The 23,658-nt window shown below is 46.7% G+C and overlaps 9 protein-coding genes across 9 annotated transcripts; 6 read left to right on the top strand and 3 right to left on the bottom strand.

Annotated features, from left to right (window-relative positions):
* Positions 1 to 440: 440 nt before the first annotated feature.
* Positions 441 to 2,964, top strand: C8R40DRAFT_1265762 (uncharacterized protein; the record flags this gene model as incomplete). The annotated part of the gene is made up of 13 exons (XM_046233921.1): positions 441 to 554; positions 619 to 667; positions 801 to 834; positions 922 to 1,042; positions 1,102 to 1,174; positions 1,230 to 1,398; positions 1,588 to 1,620; positions 1,683 to 1,774; positions 1,938 to 2,035; positions 2,133 to 2,173; positions 2,380 to 2,494; positions 2,706 to 2,876; positions 2,914 to 2,964. The coding sequence occupies 13 exons, from the start codon at positions 441 to 443 to the stop codon at positions 2,962 to 2,964; spliced, it is 1,161 nt and encodes a 386-aa protein (XP_046085538.1).
* Positions 2,965 to 3,393: 429 nt separating this feature from the next.
* C8R40DRAFT_318567 (uncharacterized protein) lies at positions 3,394 to 4,959 on the top strand. Its single transcript, XM_046234689.1, has 8 exons — positions 3,394 to 3,750; positions 3,807 to 3,962; positions 4,027 to 4,102; positions 4,157 to 4,229; positions 4,285 to 4,304; positions 4,367 to 4,634; positions 4,686 to 4,790; positions 4,854 to 4,959. Exons 1-8 carry the CDS (start codon positions 3,553 to 3,555, stop codon positions 4,924 to 4,926), a joined length of 969 nt encoding a protein of 322 aa, XP_046085537.1. The 5' UTR covers positions 3,394 to 3,552; the 3' UTR covers positions 4,927 to 4,959.
* A 33-nt stretch (positions 4,960 to 4,992) lies between these two features.
* C8R40DRAFT_1047193 (S-adenosyl-L-methionine-dependent methyltransferase) lies at positions 4,993 to 5,980 on the bottom strand (the record flags this gene model as incomplete). Its single annotated transcript, XM_046224425.1, has 5 exons — positions 4,993 to 5,201; positions 5,259 to 5,403; positions 5,458 to 5,672; positions 5,716 to 5,807; positions 5,868 to 5,980. 5 exons carry the CDS (start codon positions 5,978 to 5,980, stop codon positions 4,993 to 4,995), a joined length of 774 nt encoding a protein of 257 aa, XP_046085536.1.
* Positions 5,981 to 7,520: 1,540 nt separating this feature from the next.
* Positions 7,521 to 11,265, top strand: C8R40DRAFT_318477 (uncharacterized protein). Its single transcript, XM_046234688.1, has 3 exons — positions 7,521 to 8,082; positions 8,152 to 9,986; positions 10,039 to 11,265. The coding sequence occupies exons 1-3, from the start codon at positions 7,999 to 8,001 to the stop codon at positions 10,823 to 10,825; spliced, it is 2,706 nt and encodes a 901-aa protein (XP_046085534.1). The 5' UTR covers positions 7,521 to 7,998; the 3' UTR covers positions 10,826 to 11,265.
* Positions 7,593 to 7,869, top strand: C8R40DRAFT_1047599 (uncharacterized protein; the record flags this gene model as incomplete). The annotated part of the gene is made up of 2 exons (XM_046224451.1): positions 7,593 to 7,688; positions 7,759 to 7,869. Coding segments are annotated over 2 exons (207 nt in total), but the record flags the coding sequence as incomplete, so codon positions are not given.
* An 855-nt stretch (positions 11,266 to 12,120) lies between the features above and the next one.
* C8R40DRAFT_1161217 (uncharacterized protein) lies at positions 12,121 to 17,939 on the top strand (the record flags this gene model as incomplete). Its single annotated transcript, XM_046230101.1, has 18 exons — positions 12,121 to 12,189; positions 12,236 to 12,322; positions 12,375 to 12,770; positions 12,821 to 12,960; positions 13,011 to 13,545; positions 13,595 to 14,070; positions 14,130 to 14,275; positions 14,330 to 14,350; positions 14,407 to 14,423; positions 14,476 to 14,568; positions 14,622 to 15,764; positions 15,815 to 16,024; positions 16,078 to 16,200; positions 16,257 to 16,370; positions 16,423 to 16,852; positions 16,915 to 17,220; positions 17,279 to 17,398; positions 17,515 to 17,939. The coding sequence occupies 18 exons, from the start codon at positions 12,121 to 12,123 to the stop codon at positions 17,937 to 17,939; spliced, it is 4,851 nt and encodes a 1,616-aa protein (XP_046085533.1).
* Positions 17,940 to 19,411: 1,472 nt separating this feature from the next.
* C8R40DRAFT_1019726 (uncharacterized protein) lies at positions 19,412 to 19,903 on the bottom strand (the record flags this gene model as incomplete). Its single annotated transcript, XM_046222982.1, has 2 exons — positions 19,412 to 19,810; positions 19,859 to 19,903. Coding segments are annotated over 2 exons (444 nt in total), but the record flags the coding sequence as incomplete, so codon positions are not given.
* Positions 19,904 to 20,354: 451 nt separating this feature from the next.
* C8R40DRAFT_1047217 (uncharacterized protein) lies at positions 20,355 to 21,851 on the top strand (the record flags this gene model as incomplete). Its single annotated transcript, XM_046224428.1, has 4 exons — positions 20,355 to 20,481; positions 20,536 to 20,634; positions 20,686 to 21,593; positions 21,693 to 21,851. The coding sequence occupies 4 exons, from the start codon at positions 20,355 to 20,357 to the stop codon at positions 21,849 to 21,851; spliced, it is 1,293 nt and encodes a 430-aa protein (XP_046085531.1).
* A 70-nt stretch (positions 21,852 to 21,921) lies between these two features.
* C8R40DRAFT_318083 (uncharacterized protein) lies at positions 21,922 to 23,657 on the bottom strand. The gene is made up of 2 exons (XM_046234687.1): positions 22,444 to 23,657; positions 21,922 to 22,387 (listed from the first exon to the last, which is right to left on the bottom strand). Exons 1-2 carry the CDS (start codon positions 23,453 to 23,455, stop codon positions 21,993 to 21,995), a joined length of 1,407 nt encoding a protein of 468 aa, XP_046085530.1. The 5' UTR covers positions 23,456 to 23,657; the 3' UTR covers positions 21,922 to 21,992.
* Position 23,658: the final 1 nt, after the last annotated feature.

Raw genomic sequence — 23,658 nt, 5'->3', positions numbered from 1 at the left:
CGGCAATGCCTGGCGCTTCATCCCAAAAGAAGCTGAAGACTTGCTCATGACCACAGTTGAACGTTGACTATCGAGCGAGACTCAACCAACAACTTCACGGCCCGGCAACGAACATCTCGATTGCCTTGCCCATCGTCAGTCCTCCAAATTCAACGAGAACCGTCCCTTGATATAAAGACCCTCCTTCTTTATTTTTCACTTCCAGTACGCTAGGAACTATCAAGAGACAGCTGACTTCAATGCAAGTTCCGTCGTAAGAAAGACCTATTTTCGTATCATGTTCGATAGCGAATACAAACAAGCGCGTGTATATTTTGCCATTACTTCGGGGATCGATCTCAACTCCTGCGAAATCACATCCGATACAGATATGTTCTACGGCCAGCTATTCTACTTACTCCCTATATTCGTCGGGGTTCAGCTCGTGATGCATTCGCTCAATGGCAAACACATGCGTCATACGGTCATCGAAAGATCACCATAAAATTGCACATTTTGGTACATTCAACGAATCAGAGCTAAGAATTCGCGAATTCCCTCCTATGAAACTACCCGTAAGTCGGTCGTAAGTTATGCACTAAGTGAAGCGTACCTTCAAGTAGTTGCCACCCTCTGTAGTGCTGGCCTGACGATATAAAGCTGCGGCCGTATCGATACACTCTGGTATGTGAGCAATTGATTCTGTGAACGGTCAAAAGCTCGATTAGAAGTGAGAGTTAGGAGGACGTACCCGTCCTACGTCCACTTTGAACGTGAAGACTGTTTGTCCCAGTCCCGTTGAGACTACACGATGTCATTAGACATGCTAATCTTCCACTCGCTGCCCCCGTGGACGTAAGCATACACCCAGCCAAATCCATCCGAAGGAAAAATTTTGTCGGTGGGGTCGTCTATCGTACAGCTTTTGTAATTTTCTGGTAGGCCTACTAGTCATTGTGCAATGAAGAGGAGCAAGAGTCGAACGAACGCAATTCTTTATAAAATCATCATATGGAAGGATGGATTCGTAAGGGAAGGGAAGGGAAGGGAAGGGAAGGAAGAGGTAGAGATACTAAAGCGATAGCTATATGAATGAGACGCATCCTCTGCTTTATTGCATAGTTGAGCAGTTCACTTGATCCACCATCAGTGACCAATACAGTTGAGCTTTCGGTCTCTCGGCTGAGATTGTCAGGTTGAGATTGTCAACATGTTCAGCTGCACCAGATAAATTTGCAACCTTCGCACAGGCTGCATGGAGTGCGAGAAGTTCAGGAGAAGGGAGAGGAAGATTATCGGGGTCAGAGGACCTGAATGTTACTTGCTGCGGCAGACTCCAGACCGTGTGCAAATGCGTATTGAAGCTTCAAACCAACACTTCAAGGGACCGATGCTCTTTCTAGAGCATGGAATTTTCAAGTGAGCGCAAATGCAACAGAACTGGATTTCAGTGACGAACCTCGTTACCATCGCCGGGAGAAAAATATGAAATGTCCGGCACAATATGGGCGCAATGCGTAAAGCCACCACCCGCTTCGTGCTGAACCACCGTATCAAAAAAGTGTGAATGCATTGAAATCAATGACACTCTTCACCATACATCGATAGCTGTCCCGTCTTAAAGCCTAAGACCAGCACAAAGTGTAAATATTCGGTATTCAATATTCGAATAAGTGCAATGACACTGACGGCTTGTTTTGTAGTGACCCAGCTTGCGTGGGCTTGTTCTTGTTCTATCTCGGACTTCACCTTCTCATTGTCTTTATCGAAGGAAGGGCGGCTGGACTGGGAGGAGGTACGAGGTGTCTGACCTTGGAATTTGCGAACTAGATGTGCAGGATCTTTAGTTTGAATTATAAGAGGGGCACTTTACATACACAAACAACCTGCAAGCGAGAATGAAATAATCCATGAAGGATTGCCCCAGTTTGCATGATTTCTCATACGATACCATACAGGAGTGAATTACTTTGACGATCTTGGCAGGAGTAGGAATAGAAGAAGCTTCAAGGATGAGATATCGGAGGACACGCGCACGAATTCCATCCAGTTCCAGGTTTTGATTTGTAGCTCGTCGTTCAGTACTCAGTGTCGAGACAGACGTGATAAGCACTAACGGCGTCAAGCATACGTGAACTGTATACGTTGAGTAGCCTCTCGGATGGAAGGAAGAGGTTGGCCCTCAAACCGACTTGTCATTGCCTGATAGTCGTTGTAAGAAAACAAGATTTTGAGCGAGCTTGGCAACAGCTTCGTGACGGCCCGTAAACAAACATCTGCCCTTGCCCTTCGTCAGCAAAACCTCCAAAACTTTTTGAAGATGGACATGACCGGCCTTAAGACTTATTCGATACATTGTATCCTTCTCCTTGCGATAACTCGGTGAATTACGCTTGCTAGTATGTACACTGCCCTGTCCAATATGTCGGCCCTTCGAAAGATTCTGGGCAAGGGCAACCTCTCTAATTCTTCTACGCTCTACAGTCTAACTTCGACATCCAATGCCTCGCTGATGGTACAATTATAATATAAACTATGAGTACATATGTACAGGATTGATTTTGGTTTCCGATGGAAATTCGGTTCAAAGCTGCCCCCCTTTCCTCCCTTTTTTTCACTTTGTTCCAATTGCGCATGCCAAACCCAATACTCGTGTGTGGCTTCTTTACGCATCGAAGAATAACTTGAAAGCTGTCAATGACGTTCACTGACAAGTCATTATATAGCTACCCAGTTTTTATGTGTTGATCATCGCGAAATGGGGTTACTTATTACAACCAGGGAGTAAAGATTGTGCTGGTCCTCTAGTCTCGAACTTGTATGGTACACTCGAGACTCGGACAGGTCCAATTTCAAGTGCTTTCTACACGGCCATTGGCATGATTGTTCTTCCATTCGTGAGTAATTTACCTAAAACATCTCTATCTTGTGCAGAAACTGCTGGATATCTGCGATAACCCGAGGTTGATGCAAAGATTCTCTTGATTTTGGACTTGCAGTACCTTAGGAACTATCAAGAGACAGCTGATACCACCACCTTCAATGCAAGTTCCGTCGTAAGAGTTATTTTCGTATCATATTCGATAGGCGAATACAAACAAGTGCATGCATATTTTGCCATTACTTCGGGGATGGATTACAACCCCTTGCGAAGTCACATCCGATACAGAAAGATATTTTCTACGGCCAGCCAGCCTACCAGCTCCCTGAATCCAGATTATTCGTCGTCGTCGTTCAGGCCATACAGCTCATGATTAAAGTTCTACGTTTTCACTCAACGACAAACACATGCGTCTTACGGTCGTCTAAAGATCACAACTAACCACGCCGGTACGCACCATAGATATCTTATGATGACGATTTTGGCCCCAAATTTATGCGTGAAATGAATCGAAACGGTAAATTAGCGGCCACGGATAATCCGATAGAGAACTAGACTGGTACTAGGAAGGTACTTGGGTGTCATTTTGGCCCCCTTGCACGATTGAATACCTTCGTGGTTCTTCAGCGAGTTATGAAGCTATAAATGGTGCTACTGGCGAGGGTTTGAGCCACAAAGACAAGTCTACTGCGATGGTCTGCTTTGCCATTACCCTATTCGTAATCACTCATCTTTGGGCTTCTGCAACAGCCGCCGTCTCCCGACGACAAGCTACTACAGATGTTCACTTGGCCGTATCCCCCAATTGCGGGAGTCTCTCAGGACCTCCTGCAGACGTCAACAATGGCCTGAAGCCTTTGACCAGCTACAACACGATTGTGGCATTTGGTGTATGTATGCCTCTTTCAAGATCTTCGACTGTGAATGCTAAACATAACTCATCTAGGATTCGTATACATCTGGAAGCACGTTCAATGGGTCTGCCCTTGTGCAACCTGTTTTATCTCCTCCAAACCCCAATGCTGGGGGTCGAATCACGAACGGTGCACTATGGGTTGAGAATCTGGCTGCTGCGGCGAATGCTTCGTTGCAGGATTGGGCAGTGAGTTTTTTCGGGGGGTTCGTCTGTAAAGAAGCATATTCAAATTCATCAATATTTTGCATAGGTGAATGGATCCGTCGTGGACCACAATATGTATTTGGACATCGATTTCACGGGTATACCGGATTATATGACGCAGGGTGAGCTCTTGACCTTGGTGACTACTACATCGCCCAGATTTATTGCACAAATAGTCCAAAACTATATCGGGGTGCGGCCTTCATCGGTCGTAGACGACACATTATATGTGATCTTCATGGGCATGGGGTAAGTCATTCCATGTCACAGTGTCCTAGTCGATGTAATTAACTATCTCGTTCAGTGACTACGAATTAAGGAACGGTAGGACTTTTTCGCAATTTCCCTGAATTCAAACTGACCTACCTCTCTAATGTTTCACTTAGAAATATACCAGGGACCAACAAGCCTCACAACTATCGCCTCCGACATCATCTATTCCATCCTTGAGCTCAGTTCGAACCCCGTGTTCGCTAAAAATTTCTTAATAGTAGACAACTATGGGCGTGGAACGGAATCTGACGCCGGAGATGCATACAAGACGTCCTTGTTCACGCAGTTGTACGAGATATCTAACGATCTGGATTACGATTTTAGTTTCGCATTTGTTGATTTCAAAACGCTTTGGGATGGAGTCTTAAATGGTAGTCCGGGGTTAGTCACCTTTTAACTTCAGAGTAAGTATAGGGATCCTAACTTGCGCAGATACGAAGCCTTTGGATATACCAATGCTGGTGCATGTCTTTCGAATGACATGTCAATGACTGGGGAATGTGACGACCCCGAACATACATTTTATTGGATTCCAGGGTAATTGCCATTCCAACAGAACTTACCTCTGTAGCATCACTCATCCCATCTTTGACTGTCTAGAAACCCATCTGCAGTGACACACTCCATCATGGCTGAGTATGTTCAGGAGGTGTTGACGCAATGCGTGGCATGAAGTCAAGGTTTACAGAATCCAGTGAAGAAACACATGTATTGTGAATGGAATTTATCCACTTTGAATTCAGGGTTTTGGTTTCTGTGGTTTCACACCCCTTGCGAGAAATATATTTACTGCTTTCCCTTTCTTGAAGGCACGAGTCGCAATGCTATAAGTGAACCTACTACCAATATGTCCCGTTTCCGAAGCCGCGTCTATGTCAGCCAATCCTGCCTGTACAAAAACATCCTTCATTTCCAGTTTTGAAAATCCGTATTTGTGCATGACAACGCCTGCATCGCAAGCACTATCCGGAAAGATGGCCTCGAGGTCACTTGCTGATTGTTTACTATTATTACTGGGTCCATGAGGTGTTGATTGTATTGGGATAGATTCGACATCCGCAATATATAGATGTCCGCCAGGTTTTAGAAGTGACGAGAGCGTGCGTGTAATGGAAGAGATGGAGGGAAAGTGGTGATAAGACATGCAGCACTAGAATATATTTTGAACACGATGCCGAGGGAGGGGCAGGAAGAGAAATCTTACTATAGCAACATCGAATTCTATATCTCCAAGCAGTTTCGCAAGTCGAAGGTCATTTGCGTGGGTCTGCAATTGCTCTGGAATGCAGATCGCGCGCATTTCCTCGCGGGGAATTCCCTGGTTCTCTACACGCTTGTTGTACCTGTCGACCATTTCCTGACTGATGTCGACCCCAACGATAGATTTAACATACGGGGCGAGAACACGGGAATTCAGGCCTGGTCCAAACATCATGAGTACTGAGCACCTTTCTCATCAAACAATAAAGATCCAGGCCTGTTCCACATGCAAAGTCTAGCACTGTCGTATTCTCATCATCAAATGGATATGCCTTTAGTAAAGCTTTCCCAATTCTGTTTGGAGAAACGCGTCGTAATTATTGGTATGGAATTGAATACGGTTGGTTTTTTGACCTTTTGGCCATTTCAGCGTGCAAGGGCTGTTCATCGTGCTTTTGGCTAACGTGCTCGGAGTCGAAGTGATGTTTGTTGGCTGAGATGAATTGCTCTGCCGATCGTGGTTCCATGAGAAGTGCTAGACAAGCGCTTAATTTAAGCGCTTGACTTGTTCTCCTCAACCACCCGGTGTTCCAGGAGTGAACAGGAGTGAACCAGGGATCTCTCTCAAAGTTTTACAAGACATCATCCTGAACCCTGCCCTCTCCACACGTCCTGTTCGGTTTGATTTCACTATGGGTCTTACTAGTATCAGTTTACTGATCTTGTTGGATGACTCTTGCAGTTCCCCTTAATTTCAGTTCGATTGGATGAAAATCCTCGCGTCGGGCACCTAGGATCGATCGAACTCATTGGCGGAGTAGGCGTAAAATCCTATGCGTCGGTATTTGTGGTCAGTTCACGCGTGTCATCCGTTGCAGTCATTTCGTTCTAACCTCGGAGCAATGCTAATCACAGCTGCATTGAATGATTTATGAATACTGCTGCCCATGGGGCCTTTTCTGATGAGGTGGGGAAGTTCTCAGTTCTCCCATGACGACTCAAACCTGCAGAATGCTTAGCGGATGCGTGTTCGGTTCCGTAATCTCGAACTTGTGAAGAACCTCGAGGCACACTTGGCACCGCTGTGATAGCAACTTTGTAAGCTGCATCGTGGCCCCGAGCTGTCCGAAAGCCTTTGCCTGGGTGGATCGACTCGAAATTGTCAAGAGGTACATATTCTGGAATAGGGTGGGGTCCGTTTCACTGATCGTTGAATGGGATAGCGGGATGTTGCGTTGGTTCGGCTATGTACATCTTTCCCAAAAAGTAAGTCTGGGTAATAATCAAAGCTGGAGATTCTGCTCTGTGCTTTGGATGTAATATCAAGGGAACAACTTCCGAATAAGACGTTTACAAAAACATTTTTACAAGGCCCGACCACAAGTTGACGTGCTCATAATAGATAGGACCATCAGACCCCATATCAAACCTTTTCCAGCGATTGTCCAGACAGGTCCCCATTCTCGTCGCGTATGTACATAGGCATGCGTGTAATTTGCTGTATTCAAATGGCGATGCTCGCGAGTTGCATGCATGACACACGGAGGCCCATGTAGGCTATGCTATGCCCACCCGCTGCATTGTGCGTCGCTGCCTGGTAATAGCCGAACATTCAAAGTTTAACGAAGTCGAAAGCTAAGATTCGGAGAGACTCGGAAGGCCTTGAAGAATAAACTTCGACATACGTATGTAACGGGGGAGAAAACATCTGATAACGCAATCCGGACCGGAAATCGAGTAAATGGTTATGCGGGGAAGTGTAGATAGATACTGCGGGGTACCGATCTTCCGTTCCTGAATTCAGAAAAATTGGTTTGCTAGACCTTAATAGACCTCCAGTCCAAGATTTCAGAAAGCCACGGTTTCAAGTACACAACGATCTTCGGTCAAAAGAAGCAAGACCAAATTTATTTGGGGCACACACAGTGAAGAGCGCATTTCACAGATGTACTTTTTACACGTGGGAAATTTGCTCTAGATCTATTACCCCATACGCAGGGGCTGTTGCCTGCTCCGGAACGAATTCGGCGATCACAAACCCAAACCTCCTTTGGTCCTTTGGTCCTTTTTTACTTTTTCACTTCTTAACCTTCATCAACTGCGTCGTGAATTTCCCCAACTCTCTCGTCGCTTTTGGCGATGTGCGGCAGTACCCCCGCTGAAAAGACTATTCCAAGACCGTACAAATGTCCTTATCCTCTCTGTGGTCGCGCATTCTCCAGGCTTGAGCACCAGGTACGATTGACTTTCTGTTAGTTCATTATTTATGGTTAACGACATGATTTCTTTCTGTGGCTTCGTATAGACTCGTCATATCCGTACCCATACAGGAGAAAAACCCTTTGTCTGCAATTTTCCTGGTTGCGAGAAGAAATTCTCTCGCTCGGACGAGCTCACAAGGCATTCCAGGATTCACAATAACGACCACTCTTCCAATGTAGTCAAAGGTGGAGGAAAGTCTAAGGCCGTCAAGTCTACTGCTGCTGCTGCTGCGGCCAGTAAGGATAGTTCCGGCTCTTCCACGCCCTCCGATTACAATGATCAAATGTCTGGCGGCGATGTTAGACAGATCGTCGCCGCAGGCAGGATCAAGAAAAAGGCGAGGAGCAGAGTTAATAGTGATGATGAGGTACGTCGGAGCTCCTTATCGCATGTCTCTCCGGAAATTCATAACTCCTTCTTTATTCTTTATGTACAGGATGAATCATCGTCATATGCACGTCCTACATCTATAGGTTCATATGATCTGACCCACTCGCGGCGCAGCCAGACGTCAACATCGGTCCCGACCACGTCTACATCCTCTTTGTCCCCAGACTCCTTATCGTTACCCCACGCTCCCCTATCACAGCCTCAAACCCCATTTACCACGCTTTCATCCGTTGCTATGGATGAATTGTATACACTTGAGCGGCAGGAAGCCCTCCGAAGAGCTGAATACGAAGCCAGGCACGCCGAGGCCCTCCGCCGTGCGGAACTGGAGACAAGACAACAGTATCAAGAACGCGAATGGGAACGAAGAGAACGTGAACGGGATAGATATGAGGAATATTATGACTTCCACGGTGTTCGTTCTGCACATTATGGTGGCGGTTCTCACCACACGCGTCCCAGAGACCAACATCACCTTCGTCACAACCATCCATACCTTGACTCCTATTCTGCTCATTCTTTACATTCTGCGTCGCATCCTCACTCGATGTATACTAACCCTCAACCTCCATCACACTCTTCCTCTCACAGCTCATTGTCTTCTTTTGAATCTTCTTCGTCCTTTCCTTATACTGTGTCTCCATCCACCTCTACCTCCACCTCGACTTCTCCCTACCCTTATTCTGGTGCCGCGGGGTTTCGCTTGAGCAAGAGCGCTACGACCAGTCCGGTTGGTACGCCCTGGGAGAAGCACGGGGAGAGAGGTTATTTTGGCATGAGCAATGAGAGGGGCGATCCGTCAGAGGATGATGATTTGAATCGCGAATTTGATGATAAAGAGTCTCTCGTCCGGGAACCGCAACATGCACGGGACATCAAATCCAAAAGAAGGCTTTCAGGACCTGCGTGGTATATTGCTCCAGAAGGCCAAGATCGTGACTATCCATTCACGTCGTCCTCCGTCTCTACGCTCAAGGCGTCTGCGTCTATCGCATCCCTGCCACCCGATTTCAGGGCTGCCTCTCACCCTTCCCAATTACAATCTCAGAAGCGTCTTTCCGGTTTCAATCGCGTAAAGTCACAAGATAATGTCTACGCTCACCGTGAATCCGAGAGACATTCACCGTTGTCTTCTGATTCCGAAGATGGCGGAGACGTGGTACAGATGAAGCGAAGAAAGAGCTACCAGGACGTCGTTAGTGCAGAGAGGATGATTCAACATGAACCGTTATCTGCGCCTCACTCGCCAAAAAGATATCGTTCAAACGTTGCTGAGTTTGGTCAATCGAACATTACACATCCGAGCCACGGGAACATACATGGTTCCAACGCACAACATGGATCTCATCTTCTATCGGGTCCAATGGCGGCGAATACTAATACGCCTGCCTACACGCCCAGTGGTTCCCCCTTCCTCGGACCCATGAGGGGATTGAACCTGCATTCCACCGATCCATCAAGAGCTCCAAGCCCCATTTTGATGCCGCCCAGCGCCATTTCTAGTGTCAGAGACGAAGTCGTCGCTCTATCTCCTTCCAGTTCCCCTCCTACCTCACATCGTGCAACGGGTCCCCGGAACAAGAGTTATAACGAACTCTCGTCGTTAGGGGGAGGTGGAAGTAGTAACCATGGTCGGCACCCATACCGTGACCCCCGCGGACATCATGGGGCGCTTTTACATGAATGGGACCGTGATGCAGTCAGCTTGAACGAACCGAAGGAACGAGAGTACGTACGGGATTACAGAGAGCGGGATCGAACGAACGGCGGACCAACTCTCGCATATCCACGGCCTTCAACTGAATTAAGAAGCAGAGATAGCTCCAGAGCTGCTTCACCTATTGGAAATAGCATAAGTGCTGCTGCCTACAATAATCATGGGTAAGCTTACACATTTCATCCAGCGTAACGATGACAAATGTTTCTTTTTTAGACATCAATCACATCCGTCTCAACATCATAGTCATCTAGCCCACTCCGTCAGAATGGCATTTGGAATGACTCCAATTCATCCTCCCCCTGCAACTGCCTTCCATTCTTCGTCAAACTCGCATCATTCTAGTAGTTCCTTCTCCAGTAAACCCAGTGTAACATCTCCTTCCCCATCTGTGCTTGGTAAACTCTCTCTTGGTTCCCATCCCTCAAGTCACTCTGGGCATTCTCGGCATACCTCTCCGCTCCATTCGCCCCCGCTTCGGCCAGGAAGTCCTCCCATCCTCAGCGGCGGGTTCGGGTTTGGATTCACAAGTCGGGGTCCCTCAAGGCCTACGTCCAGACCTGGTTCTCCCCCAATAACGCTTGCACCGCTGAGATTGCCTGCTAGTGCCGTTGGAGATCCTAGTGATAGGAATATCCCCGGTATACATGAAGCGACCGATGTTGATTCACGACCACAGGTTATCCCTGCCAAGTCTATTCCTACTCCTGTGGTAGACGATGTCGATATGGATAATGCGCAGACCGAGCCTACGAAGGAGGCAGCGATGCAAGTCGATGGCGCAGAACTGCTATCGGAAACAACTTCGAAGGAAATAGACATTGACACGTCTATCGGTGTTACATCTTTTCCTTCAATACAACCACCTCCTTCAGCCTCCACCGGGGTTCAGGCGAAAACTATTAATGCTAGCCCTATCCCTCCTCGCGTTATACAAGCTCCACCTGGTGTCACTATGGATAAATCAACAACGACGACTGCTCAAACCCTTATGGCTGCCTAAGGCTATCGCTTTAATTTAGTCCCCATTTAGACTTTACTTACACCTACTTGCTTCAGACCTGATCTGCTTAATGGGTATTAGTGTATGTAGTGTACATTATCATTGTTTATAGAGGACAATGTTCTCTTTACGTCTCCACTGCTTCTTATCGTCTATGACCTATCCAAACGTTTATCTATCATCTATTTACTGCAATTGCACCCATCTCCACGTCTTCTAGAAGTTAGTTATTTCACCTATCCATAATTATTATAAAGACACGACACTTTTTTTTAAAAAAGTACATAGACATTATCCATCCTTCCTGACTCTTTTCTTTTTCTTTGGCGCTCACTGGCAATTTTATCTGGCTGGTACCTCTTAGGAACTCTTGAACGACAATTAGTTCACTTAACGATAAGAGTATCGCATCTCAAAGGAATCTTATGTAATTTAATGGATATTAGTACTCCACATCGATTGTTAAACTACATCTGATTCAGAAAATTCCGGCCTTCATACTAAGGAAGTGTGTTGTTTTGTTTGAATTCTTCAAAACTTACTTGCCGTGTCCCCCTCCGAGATACGCGATCGAAGGATGGTACATCAGGATATATCTTTTGCCATGTCCTTCAAAGTACGCCGCTCTTCAATTTTGTTGACCCTTTCTTGCTGTCACTGTGGGGATGAGCCGATTTCCTCGAGGCGAAAATGTGGGTTTTATCTCGAGGTTATGTACAAAAATATGGCAGCAGATATTTTGAAGGAATTGAGCTGAGGTTATGGTAAAATTATGAAAAGATAATTTAAAATAAGCACGGCCCCCCGCCAAATTCACGATAGCTTCACAATAATCGCCACACGAAAAGTTTTAAAATTCGTGCCCAGGATTTTTGATGAATTTTGGTAAAAATCCTTGCATTTTCTCTAGATTTTCACCGCGAAGACATTGGCTCATCCCCACAGTGTGTTGTTCTCGAGGCTGAAACCTGGCCATCAAAGGGACAGTAAAGAGACGCAGAGATCACCCCAGCATACATAAGTGTAAAGTGAAAAGCTGTATCCGCTGGCAGTTGTATGGCAACAGTTGTGGTAGAAGCGATTGATCTGTGTAACTCGGGTGTCAACCAACTGTTGGATGATGGTCGTTGAGGGCAGGTCAATCGGTGTCGAGTGACCGTCACCGAGTGAAGTGCCGCTCCTTGCCGTTATCATTTAGTTCTTCTTGAGGCTGTCAATTCTCATGTCGTCCTCGGGCTTTTCTTCTCTGTTTCATGCGCAGCTCACGCCAAAAAATCCTCTCTTGACAGTTGACAATGCCCTTTTGGCGCCAGTTTAGGGCTCTTTTCTGGAAGAATTGGATAGTTTTATCTAAGCATTCTTTCGTGCGTCCATACCTCTTGTTCAAATTTCCAGGCTAACCTTCAACAGCTTAACATCATTAGATGCTTCGTTCTCCCAGTTGCCTACGGAATTTTTCTTGCAGTTGCCCAGTTGTTCTTGTTCAAGCCTAACAACGTGAGCTCACGGCAGCTTGATGAAGTTGACATCGAATGCTAACGGGTTTTAGTATGGCATTGGCAATCCAATTCCTGTGTACCGGCTTCAAGATCGATTCGATGGCTCGATATCGCTTGTGTGGGCCGATGGAACCAATAGCTCATCGACGAGCGGAGTAACGCCCACAGCTATCATCTCTCATATCTCCAGCGACTTTAACGACGCACAGCGAAATGCGATCCGCAAGGTCGCAAGTCCCAGCGAAATTCCGTCACAGTGCCCTCAAAACTTCAATCTTTTCTCGGAATGTTTTGCAGCAGTTGCATTCTATGATATCCCTTCGCCAGGCACTGGGCCTATCAACTATACTATCCTAGCAGATGGGGGACTGGTGCATATAGACGTTGTCAAGCATACGAGTGATTTTGAAGAGAGAATTCTTCCTTTGCAGTGGGCTATAGATCAGGCATGTGGTGATCTGTCTTGAAGTCTATTTTTGACTGAGAAAAAAACTAGGCTATCGTTGAGTTACAGACTGGGGTGCAATTACCAACTCCACTGGAATGGCCGTTTTCGCAAGAGACAAACGAAGAGCAAAGCACTGATATACGTCTAAGTTACATACGTGGCTTGAGAACGCTTCTGGTATTGGCTTTGTGAGCTCTTGCATCCCTCAATCTTTCACAAGATTAAATCATTTCCATAGATTCATATGTTATATCGGCATCGCCTACCAACTGCCAGGTGCAGTAACTGCTGAACGAGCTAATCTCGTCACCTCTCACATGAAAGCAATGGGGCTCCTTGACTCTGCCAAGGTCCTCTCCTGGTACGCGAGCATTGGCTTGGTTTACCTCCCCGCATGGACCATCGTCTCCCTGATCTGGCACTTCCGTATCTTTACCAAGACCTCTGGCGGTCTCATCTTTGTCGTTCACATCCTCCTGGGACTCATATTAGCAAGCTACTCTTTCTTTGTTGCCGCCCCATTTGGGAAGAGTCCTCAGCTTGCGGCAGTGGCTTCTACATTTATTTCTATCGTATTTGCCCTCCTCGCTCTGGTCTTCTCTCGTGCCAGCACTGGAGCCGCTTTCATCTTTTCCATCATTTTCCCTCCCGGGTGGTATATTTTTGCAATCAGGGCAATATGTGGATGGGAGAATCATCAGCTCGCCACAAACGTGCTGAAGGGTGATCCTGATTCGGGGTTGGCGATGCTCCCGTTGTTGATTGCTGCAATTGTAAGAGATGGTATCCCAAAACGAGTCAGTTTCACTAATGTACTCTTAGATTGACGTCTTCCTGTGGCCCTATCTCGCTGTCTTACTCGAAAATAGGCTTTATGACGCTCGGAACCCTCCAGTCAACCGAAGAACATTGTTCTCACGGATATTCAGACGAAATTACAGCCCCAATGAACCGACGACTCGCCTTCCATCAGATGTGGCAATCTCCATCGAGAACCTTAACAAGACATTCAACACTTCGTTATTTCGCTCAAAGAAAGGCCTTGTTACCGCTGTAGCAGATCTTACGCTTACAATCCCGAAATATGGCATCTTCGTACTTCTCGGTTCTAATGGAGCAGGAAAATCCACTACACTGTCTGTACTAGCTAATTTGACTGGTCGGACATCTGGTTCCATTCGTTTCAACACTGGTGGCGATGGCGTTTGGACGGATAAGCCTCCGCCTGGAACCATGGGAATTGTTCCGCAAAAGAATGTGCTCTTCCCAGAGCTTAGCTGTTATCAGACACTGAGAGTGTGCGTCCTGTTCTAAAGAAAGGTATACCTTCTCGCTGATATTGACAACACACTTGTAGTTGGAAAGCAATCAAATGGTCCAAGTACTCTGATGGCGATGAAGACATCGATCAACTCCTCAAAGATTGTGATCTTGGCGCGAAGATTCATGCGAATGCGAATACACTTTCTGGAGGGCAGAAGAGGAAGCTGCAATTGGCTATCGGTATGCCTTATTTCATCGAGCTTTCGTCTCGAAACTCAACTTTCTCTATTCTAGGTTTGGTAGGGGGATCGAATAGTATGTCTCGCGGAATTCTCTCGCGGACCTGTATGCTGATATAGTACATTTCTCAGTTGTACTCGTTGACGAGGTACCGTGATCTCGGGCCTCCTTACTCACGTTCGTACTGAACTTCTGTGTAGTGTACCTCGGGTGTCGATCCCCTGTCAAGACGAGCTTTATGGAGAACTCTCACTTCGTTTAGGGAAAGTCGGACTATTGTTTTCACGACCCATGTGAGCTATTCCTTTTTTTTAGATACTTCAAATCCTAATGATCCGGTCGCTAGTTTCTAGATGAAGCTGATCTTCTAGGCGACCACATCGCAATCCTTGCAGCACCTGGAAGGCTGGCTGCTCGTGGATCACCGGTAGCATTGAAACATGATCTTGGTGAAGGCTACACCGTTCAAGTAACGTTTGACGTTCAAATGCTGCCAGAAAAGAATCCGATTGCTTCGGGATTGGGTGCATCAGGAGAGGTTCTACAGGAAATTCGCAGATATGCCGAAAATGTGTCACTCTCCATTATTTCTCCTCGACAAGTATCATATCACCTCAAGTCCAAGGACCCTGTAGTCGTCGAGAGTGTATTGGCGATGTTGAACGAAAATAGAGATGCGTTCAAGATAGCTTCTTATGACGTTCTTGGCACTTCAATAGAAGATATATTCCTGGACCTGATGCATAAAGACGAAGCAAATAAAGCAATTATTTCTGGAGAGGCAGAGAAGAACACTGCTAGTGAAGTATCGTCGGAATTGGAATCTGTTCAACCTGATTCATTCGCAGCTCCGTTGAAGCTTACCAGTGGTCGTGCCATATCGCCACTCCGGCAAGCGTTGACTATCTTCCATAAACGAGTACTCATTGCCCGACGTAGCTGGTTGGCACTTGCCTTAGCAGTGTTGGTAGCAGTCGCAGCATCCACTATCCCTTTGGTCTTCATCCGCGGAAGGTCACCGTCTTGCGTTAAAACTTTCGCTGCGTCGACCAACATTCCCCTGTACCTACCTGAATCGTCTATCGATCCGTTCTCCCTGGATGACTCCTCTCGAGTTCTCGATTCCCCAGCTGGGATCACATCTACTCTTGGTAATACAACCACTATTTTCCGAATTAGGGATGTACCGGACAACTCTACCTTTGTTGACGATATCAAACAGAACTTCCGGAATTTATCCCTAGGCGGTGTGTCCATAGACGTTGATTCGGACGCAGCCTTGATAGCTTGGGAAGCAACTGCGCCAGGTCTTACTGGTCCTGCAATGTTGAACCTGGCCTCGAACATTCTGTATAACAGGGCTTTGAACAGTTCAGGTCAAAGCTCAGACACTCCGACACTAATACTTGCAAACTATGAAGATTTTCCCCCCGTCGCAGCCGGAACACTGTTTGCTTTGAAGTGGGTAGCGTTTTTCGGTGCAGCCATGGTAAGTATATCCACATTTCATATGAACTCATTCTGATATCTGTCTTACAGGCTGTGTATCCAGCCTTTTTTGCCATCTATGTATCGAAAGAACGGCGATCCGGTGTTCAGGCAATGCAATTCTCGAATGGGTTATCTAACACTGTTGGCCTTTGGTTAGGACATCTCATGTTCGATTGGATATTCTCAATCATCTCTGCGACCGTCACGATCATCATTTTTGCTGCTGTATCCAATCAATTCCATGGGCTGGGCTTGTTCGTGAGTATCTGTTTCCAATTGTTAGCTATAGTCCATTGACGCTTCCTCGATAGTGGGTCGTCCTTGTATTATATGGGATTGCCAGCACCTTATTCGCATACTCCATGTCACTGCTTGTATCGTCTCCATTAGCAGCTTTCGCGGCAGTAGCCGGCTACCAAGTCATAATGTTCGTTGTGAGTAAACAAATGCTTGGTGTACTTTTTTGAAGCGTCTCACTTTCTACTTCAAGTTATATCTCGCTGGATATCTTCTCACCTTGACGTACGCCAAAACTTCGAGCGCCAACACGATCATAACTATCATACATTTCACCTTATCTGTGCTCTCACCTGTTGCTAGTACTGTAAGTATTGCTCTAATTTTGTCTATCTGCTTGCTCATAACAAATGATACAGCTTCGGGCCGCCTTCGTTTCCGTCAATCTGTTCTCCCTTTTATGTCTTGGAGATAACTTCACAACTTCCCAAATTGGGGACATTCTGCGCTTTGGTGGACCAATACTATATCTTATCATCTACTGCTTCGTGCTTATGGCGATATTGGTCTGGTACGATTCATCTGGGTCTCTTCGACCTACTCAAGGATGGTTGCGATTCTTCCGGGGATCAGGCAAGCAAGTCGAGGCACCGAATACAGGAGAAGACGTGTTGAAAGAGGCAAAGGATGCTTCGGCTTCGGATGATTTACTACGAGTTTTGAACGTCTCGAAGACGTTTGGCAAAAACAAAGTTGTGGACAACGTCAGCCTTGGAGTGTCCCGTGACACCATATTTGCTTTGTTGGGTCCGAATGGTGCAGGGAAAACTACTACGTTCAATATGATTCGTGAGTGTACTTACCTTATCATTTCTGGCTGACAATGTCATTAACACATATGTGCTATGTAGGGGGCGATATCCTTCCTGACGCTGGGGACATTTTCATCGCAGATGCTAGTGTCGTCCGAAATCCCAAGAGAGCACGATTCTCTCTAGGAGTCTGCCCCCAATTTACTGCTATCGATTCACAAATGACCGTGCGAGAGCATCTGCTCATATACGGACAATTGAAGGGTGTAACGAGAGGTGCTGTTTTAGCCAATGACATAGCCGTATTGCTCAAGGCCACTGGTCTCGTGATTTACGCTGATCGTTTGGCGAGCAAACTTTCCGGTGGAAATCAGAGGAAACTTTCGTTGGCAATAGCATTGATCGGTGAGACACTCGCCTTTTTATACAGAGAAATATCTAGACGAATATATCTGCTGCGCAGGAAACCCTGCTGTTGTCCTCATCGACGAATTCTCTACTGGAATAGACGCCAAAATGAAGCGAGAGATGTGGAAGACATTGAGGAACGTAGCCGTCGGGAAATCAGTGATCATAACTACTCGTGCGCAATTACCATTCTTCCGTATAATTCACTTTTCTCACCAATATACCCAGACTCCATGGAAGAAGCATCAGCTCTTGCTACTAAAGTCGGAATCCTTGCCAGACGTATGTTAGGTGAGCAATGGTTTCTCAGTTACATAGTATCACGCTTGCCAACATCATCTCTAGCTGTTGGTACGACAGAATCCCTTTCTTCCCGCTATGCAACCTACGAAGTCCACTTCACTACCCGAAACCGGGAAGAAGTAGAAAAAGCCCAACTATTAATGTCAAAAATTCCTGGTGCCCGTTTAGCAGATGACGTCGCGACACGATTTGAAGTGCCTATTCAAAGTCCACAAAATGATGGTTCGAGTCAGACCGCAGATGGGACATCGTTAGCACAGCTTTTCCATGTTCTTTCAAGTAGCAGGGACTTTTCCGAGCATACAGTGGAGAAAGCCAGTCTAGAGAGTGTTTTCTTGAAAGTTATCAGAGAGAATAAAGTCTTGGAAGAGGATACACGGACGAAAAGACACTGGTGGCAGCGACAGAGATGATATGGACTTTTGAATACTATACTGGTTGATGTATATATATGTACATACGTTCCGCAGGTTTATCGTCTCAATCTCAAAAATCATCGGCGATTCCATGCAGCTGGTGTCGGACTGTCTGCCGCCCTCGCAAGCTCTTCCGTCAACTGTGCCGTATCGAGCAAATCACCCCCGTGCATCATCAGAGCCCCAACTCCAGGCCCCTCCCCCCCTAGACGTTGCTCCCTATGTACCGGAAGCACACCGAACAATGTCTCCTCTGACATAGGATTACCTTGCATTAGATCATTGTCGAATGAATCGTCAAACGAGTCGTCCTCGATAGATACGCCTCTTGCAAAGGGGTGAACAGGAATCATCATGTTCGGATCGCCTTCGCCAGTTAGAAGAGCGTCTTGGCCAAACCCATCACCATCACCATCAACCATCGAGTCGTCGTCGTCGTCAAAGGAGTCATCGCCCATCGGATGCCTGTTTTGTGATGCCATGAGGAAAGCTGCGGATGGATGAGCAGTATTGTTGACGATATCGTCGTCATCATCGTCGTCGTCGTCGTAGTAGGGATCGTGCTGGTATTGTTGCGGCGGAGGCATCAAGAATTCATCATCGTTCGTGCTAAATTGCTGAGCTGGAAAGCCAAAGTTGGTGTTGTAGAGATGGTTAGAAGCCATCTGAGTGAGATCTGGCTTAGGCTCAGACGTCGGGAGTTGCAGAGGTGAATCAGACTCGTTGGCACTTGAGTACTCGTATTGTCGTGAATCCTGCCTAGGTAATTTTCCTGGAATAGGGTCCTTCAACCCAACCTGTCTCATCAAACTCTCCAAGCTTTCATGAGTTACCATTCCGCTACTTGTGCTGTTGTTATACCTCGACATCGAAGGTGGCGAAGATATGGTGCTCATACTCGAATCCGGAAAAAGACCTCGACCAGGTTTTCCGCTTTTTCCAAGATGACCTTGAACATCAGCGACAATGTCCTTTGTGATGCGCGCAGCAGCGTCCTTTCTGGGAGTTTGTCCAAGTTTTATCGACGCGTTTGATCTCATTGGTCGAGCAGGGGATATCATTACTGGTGGTGACATACCAGGTGGGAGTCCATCGAAGGAATCGTCGTCCGAATCGTAATCGGGCGCCTTTACAGGAGTAGGAGATTTTCGAGATGAACGTGGATCTCTGAATCGTCTGGAACGCTGCGGTGTCATTACAGATGCATCGCGAAGATCAACTAGACCATTCCATTTTGAGGGATTCGAGCCTGGAGGTAGGAATGGGTTAAGATCCTTGAGAATAGGTGTTTTGCCTTTAGGTCTGAGAGGAGACACAGAAGGCCCGGGTTCAGCAGATACAGCGGATGCATTGACAGAACTGTGGATGTTCTGACGGAGGAGGTTTCGTAAAAGAGGTTCTGACTGCTCTCGAGATTTCCCTTTATTTATTGAACGCTGGCTACGTTCCTGTTCTCGGAGTGCATAAGGTGGTTTCGTAGGCGTAGGCGTACTAGATACGATGCTAGACTCAGTCTCGTTGGCGTCTTGGGAGAAGGTTCTGAGTTCTCTGTCAAGTCTGACGAGCGGAGATTCTAAAGATGCAGACCAGGACGAATCATCGGATTCAGCATGCGCGAGTCGATTGGCAGCAGGTGTCGAAGAGAAGGCTGCTTGACCTGGAGCGAAGGAACTCTCGGCGGAAGCTAGATTGTGACCACTGTCATCCTGCTCATCGTATAAAATCGAACTTGTTGCAGCCTGTGATGGACTAGGTTCCGATGGCTCGGATTCTTTCTGCTGCGACGATCCCTCTTCATGTACAGTCTCATAATCTTCGTAAGTTGGGATACGAATTTGAGCAGCTTGCTCATAGAAAGACACCCAGAACTATCCACACCGGTTATAGGTATCTGATGGTAAGAATTCATCACTCACTTTCGCCGCTTCTCTCACAGGTTCAGTTCCTACCGAATACCTTTTCACAGCTGGAAGAATCCTGGTAGACAAGATATGATGGATTTTAGCGAAATTTTGATCAATGTTCTATCGAATCTTCAACGCGTAATTTCGAGCAAAAGGCACGAATCTGATACCTGGAGCTTTAGAGTAATCAATTGCTCGATCTGTTCTATTTGGTCCTGCGGTGAAGCGGCCGTATCGAGGCCTGGGATTTCAATGGTGGATGGGTCAGGATTTGGTTGCCATCTTGGAGGATTTGGAGGGACAGGCTTTCGATTGTCTGGCATAATGGTGGCGAATAAGGAAGTCGAGACGCGACGCGTTTCTGCTGCAGAATTTTTATTTAGATCACAAGGATGTGCCAAACAACTGTCGCGCTTTGCAATTTTGACTCATCACCTTGTCCTTCTAACTTATGCACATTTCATGTGCCATATCTCGCCGTAGAATCTTTTTTGATTTCCTACAAACTATGTCCAGACGTGTGCACTCTGAATCTCCTCCTCCCCGTAGTGCCAAAAGAGCGAAGATGGAACAACTGACATTGGAAAGCTTCAAGAATGGAGTGGTTCTCGCTCCTATGGTTCGTTCTGGTGCTCGTATGTGTAATATCCAGTGATCCTTTCTGATTCTCAATTGCTGTAAACCACTAGTTCCTTCTCGGTTGTTCGCTTTAAAGCACGGAGCGTCCCTCGTATGGGCTCCGGAAACTATAGACAAGGCGATTCTGCATTCCGAACGAGTTGTTGACCGTAAGTGAGTTTTCATGGTCGCTATTGTCATAGGCTCAACTCTAATTTCAGCGGTTACCGGCGTCGTTTCATATAATGGCAAATCCCGAGCTATCTGGACAACTCATCCTATCGAAAAGCCTTACTTGATCTATCAAATTGGATCTGCAGACCCTGAGTTAGCTGTACAGGCTGCAAAGACAGTGATGCAGGATGTATCTGGTTTCGATCTTAACTGTGGATGCCCAAAACCGTTTTCTACGCATGGAGGAATGGGTGCAGCTTTGCTCACTAATCCGGACCTTCTCTGCTCCATCCTCACCGCTCTCCGAGAAGCAATGCCACCAGAAATCACAGTGACGGCTAAAATTCGTCTTTTACCATCACAAGAAGACACGCTAAAGCTCGTTGAACGAATAATAAACACTGGGGTTAGCGCTTTGACTGTTCATTGTCGGACGAGAAACATGAGGGACAGGGACAGAGCAATGATCGAACGATTAAAGGAAATTGTCGAGTTCGTCAAAGGAATGGGGAAGGACGTTGCCGTTATCGAAAATGGAGACTGTCTTGGTGCAGAGGACGCAAAACGCGTTCGAGAAGCGACAGGCGCACACTCTGTGATGATTGCACGAGCAGCTGAATGCAATCCTTCTTGTTTCTCAAATACTCCTCTCACTGATATCCATGAAACTCTCGTTCCCGCGTATCTCCGCTTGTCCAAGTATCTCGACAATAATTGGAGTTTGACCAAATTCTGTTTATCCCAATTCAAGAGTTCACACACGAAACCAAATGGGAAGGCGGACGAGAAGCGGGTTAGGGAGAGTATCGTGAAATCGCGTTCGTTTGATGAAGTGGTTGGCATTGCTGGTGGATGGACTGGCGAAGAAGATTTCAAGGAGATCGTCCGTGCCATTGAGGCACGAGAGGGAAAGTTGCACGACGAAGCCGAACCTTCTACAGCAGATGCTGAAGTTGTGGGAGCGCCTGGACAAGCGGCATCTACAACTACACCTTCAACTTCGACAAACCAATCATCTCTCTCTCGTGCTGTGGAAGCAAAATCTGGCAATAAGTACATCACGCCTCCCGGAACGCAGAATCCTCATCCACCAGCCTCTGGTGCTCCGCTGATTGCTGATGTTCAGAGGACATTGCCCGTGCTCATATCTGGGAAGGACCCTTTGACACCCACGCCGACCGGTCCCACGCCGCTGGTGATGCCGGTTCTTTAGTATTCTTATACACATGAGGAGTATGCATGCTGTATCCCTAGATAATTCGGTGTTACGTTGGGCCCGAGACGACTGACAAAGTAAGAGAAGTTCTCGTTTTGAAGCAGTGAAGACAGTCTCCAGCACACATGCACATTATTGCTATTGTACACTATTGTATGGTGTATCCTGGGACGCCGATATATGTATTTCATTTGACTTGAAATCTAGAACACCTGTCCTGCTCGTTAGAGGCAGACGATTCTTCATATCCTCCGAATCGATAGCATTCTCCTGAAGCCAGCTGCCAAAATTGAAACTGACATGTCGCAAAGACGGCATTGCTTTTGTCAACTCCACTAGTTGTGTATCCAGTGGAAAGACCAATATAGGATTCGATATGTACAGGCTCATTAGACGGCTGAAGCTTGCCTGGCGCCCCAACTGCTCGAGGGTATGTGAGAGTATTCCGTGGCTATCAACAGCCGGTGGAAGAAGTTGTAGCTGACGAAGCTGGGGAAAATTACCCAAGACTGTCTCTAACAAGGTTTCAGAGCCTATTGGGGTTAATATTAGTGGTTGTAACAAGTTAAAGCCAGACCCGGATACTCACGCAAATTTCTGAGATCAAGCGTTAGAAAAGAAGTAACTTGACCACACCCCGAGTCTACCAGAGCTTTGACCCCATCTTCGTTGAGGCTTCCAACAAGTGCAAGTGTTTTTAGCGTGTTCCAATCGAAGAAACCATGACGAAAGATGAAACCCATCAGATCAAAGCCTGGTCCCTCAAAAACCAATAACCTCTCCAATGGGATGAGTCGGGGAAGCGACCAATCACTTTCTGATTTGGACCACCTGAAGCTACGTATATCGTCCAAGACGAGTGTCTTGATGTGCGGTGAATACGTAGCCAGATTAAGAAGGAGTGTATGCATCGATTGTGCATCGATGGCGAAATTCCGCAAGGATAGATTTTCCAAGTGAGGATTGTTTTGAAGGAGATGAATAAGACGAGATAGTCGCCAGGGATAATCTTCTGTGAGAAGCGAGTAGGCAAAGTTGATATGAAGCTGCTCCAGATTGGTGAATGGGATATCCGACAGGCACTCGTACGGACTCTCAGGACCTGCCTGGTGGTCCAAGGAGTATTGAAGTTGGAGAGACATCACCCGCACATAAGATACAATGGAAGGCTTCGCGAATATATCAGCTCGAAGTTGGCAGATCAACTCTGGCAGTGATTCGCGAAAACGAAAACGAAAGTCGATAGATAAACGACGAAAAATATGGTACCGAGCTCGAGGGAGCCAAGAGCTGCAGACCAAGGTGCAAGTCTTCAGCGATAGAAAACATTGGGATGCTTCGAGCCAGTCAATGCACAAGTCGAATATTTCCTGAGGGACCATGGTGGTAGGATCAGTCGTGAAAACTCTCGCTCGCCAGATGGTTTTAAGTACTTGAGGTAAGGACCGGGGTCCTCGTGAGCTCCTCGCCCCTTCATACTCGTGCTCTTGATCGTGACAAGGTACATTCAGACAGGTTTGTGAAGTAAGTCCGATCGACGAGGATTCGGGAATTACCATTTGGTCGAATGAATACAATGTAAGCTCGGGAGCAGCCCGCATGACTTTCGGTTATTGCGAGAAAATTGCGTTCATTCAACGTGAACGTGCATTAATTTGTGTTTACCTTGGCCCACCGTGCCCAACCTGCTATTGCATGGATTCAAAGTCACGAAACGAATGAGATCAGTCATTTTTGCTCTCGATATAATCTCTTGGAGGGAAGACAATATGAACGTAGTAGAGAGAAAGTCAGCGTCTATAAA

Source organism: Lentinula edodes, assembly GCF_021015755.1.
Source record: "Lentinula edodes strain Le(Bin) 0899 ss11 chromosome Unknown C8R40scaffold_21, whole genome shotgun sequence".
Taxonomy (NCBI): domain Eukaryota; kingdom Fungi; phylum Basidiomycota; class Agaricomycetes; order Agaricales; family Omphalotaceae; genus Lentinula; species Lentinula edodes.
This window is presented reverse-complemented; position numbering and strand designations above follow the sequence as displayed.

What these genes read in the sequence shown, in the direction of transcription:
- C8R40DRAFT_318567 (XM_046234689.1), top strand. Translation starts at nt 3,553, where the DNA reads ATGGTCTGCTTTGCCATTACCCTATTCGTAATCACTCATCTTTGGGCT. An exon ending in CTTCGTTGCAGGATTGGGCA is followed by an intron (nt 3,963 to 4,026) that starts GTGAGTTTTTTC and finishes TATTTTGCATAG; the next exon opens with GTGAATGGATCCGTCGTGGA. An exon ending in GTCTTAAATGGTAGTCCGGG is followed by an intron (nt 4,635 to 4,685) that starts GTTAGTCACCTT and finishes TAACTTGCGCAG; the next exon opens with ATACGAAGCCTTTGGATATA.
- C8R40DRAFT_318477 (XM_046234688.1), top strand. Translation starts at nt 7,999, where the DNA reads ATGTCTGGCGGCGATGTTAGACAGATCGTCGCCGCAGGCAGGATCAAG. An exon ending in GAGTTAATAGTGATGATGAG is followed by an intron (nt 8,083 to 8,151) that starts GTACGTCGGAGC and finishes CTTTATGTACAG; the next exon opens with GATGAATCATCGTCATATGC. An exon ending in GCTGCCTACAATAATCATGG is followed by an intron (nt 9,987 to 10,038) that starts GTAAGCTTACAC and finishes TTTCTTTTTTAG; the next exon opens with ACATCAATCACATCCGTCTC.
- C8R40DRAFT_318083 (XM_046234687.1), bottom strand. Translation starts at nt 23,455, where the DNA reads ATGCGGGCTGCTCCCGAGCTTACATTGTATTCATTCGACCAAATGGTA. An exon ending in GCTTGATCTCAGAAATTTGC is followed by an intron (nt 22,388 to 22,443) that starts GTGAGTATCCGG and finishes TAACCCCAATAG; the next exon opens with GCTCTGAAACCTTGTTAGAG.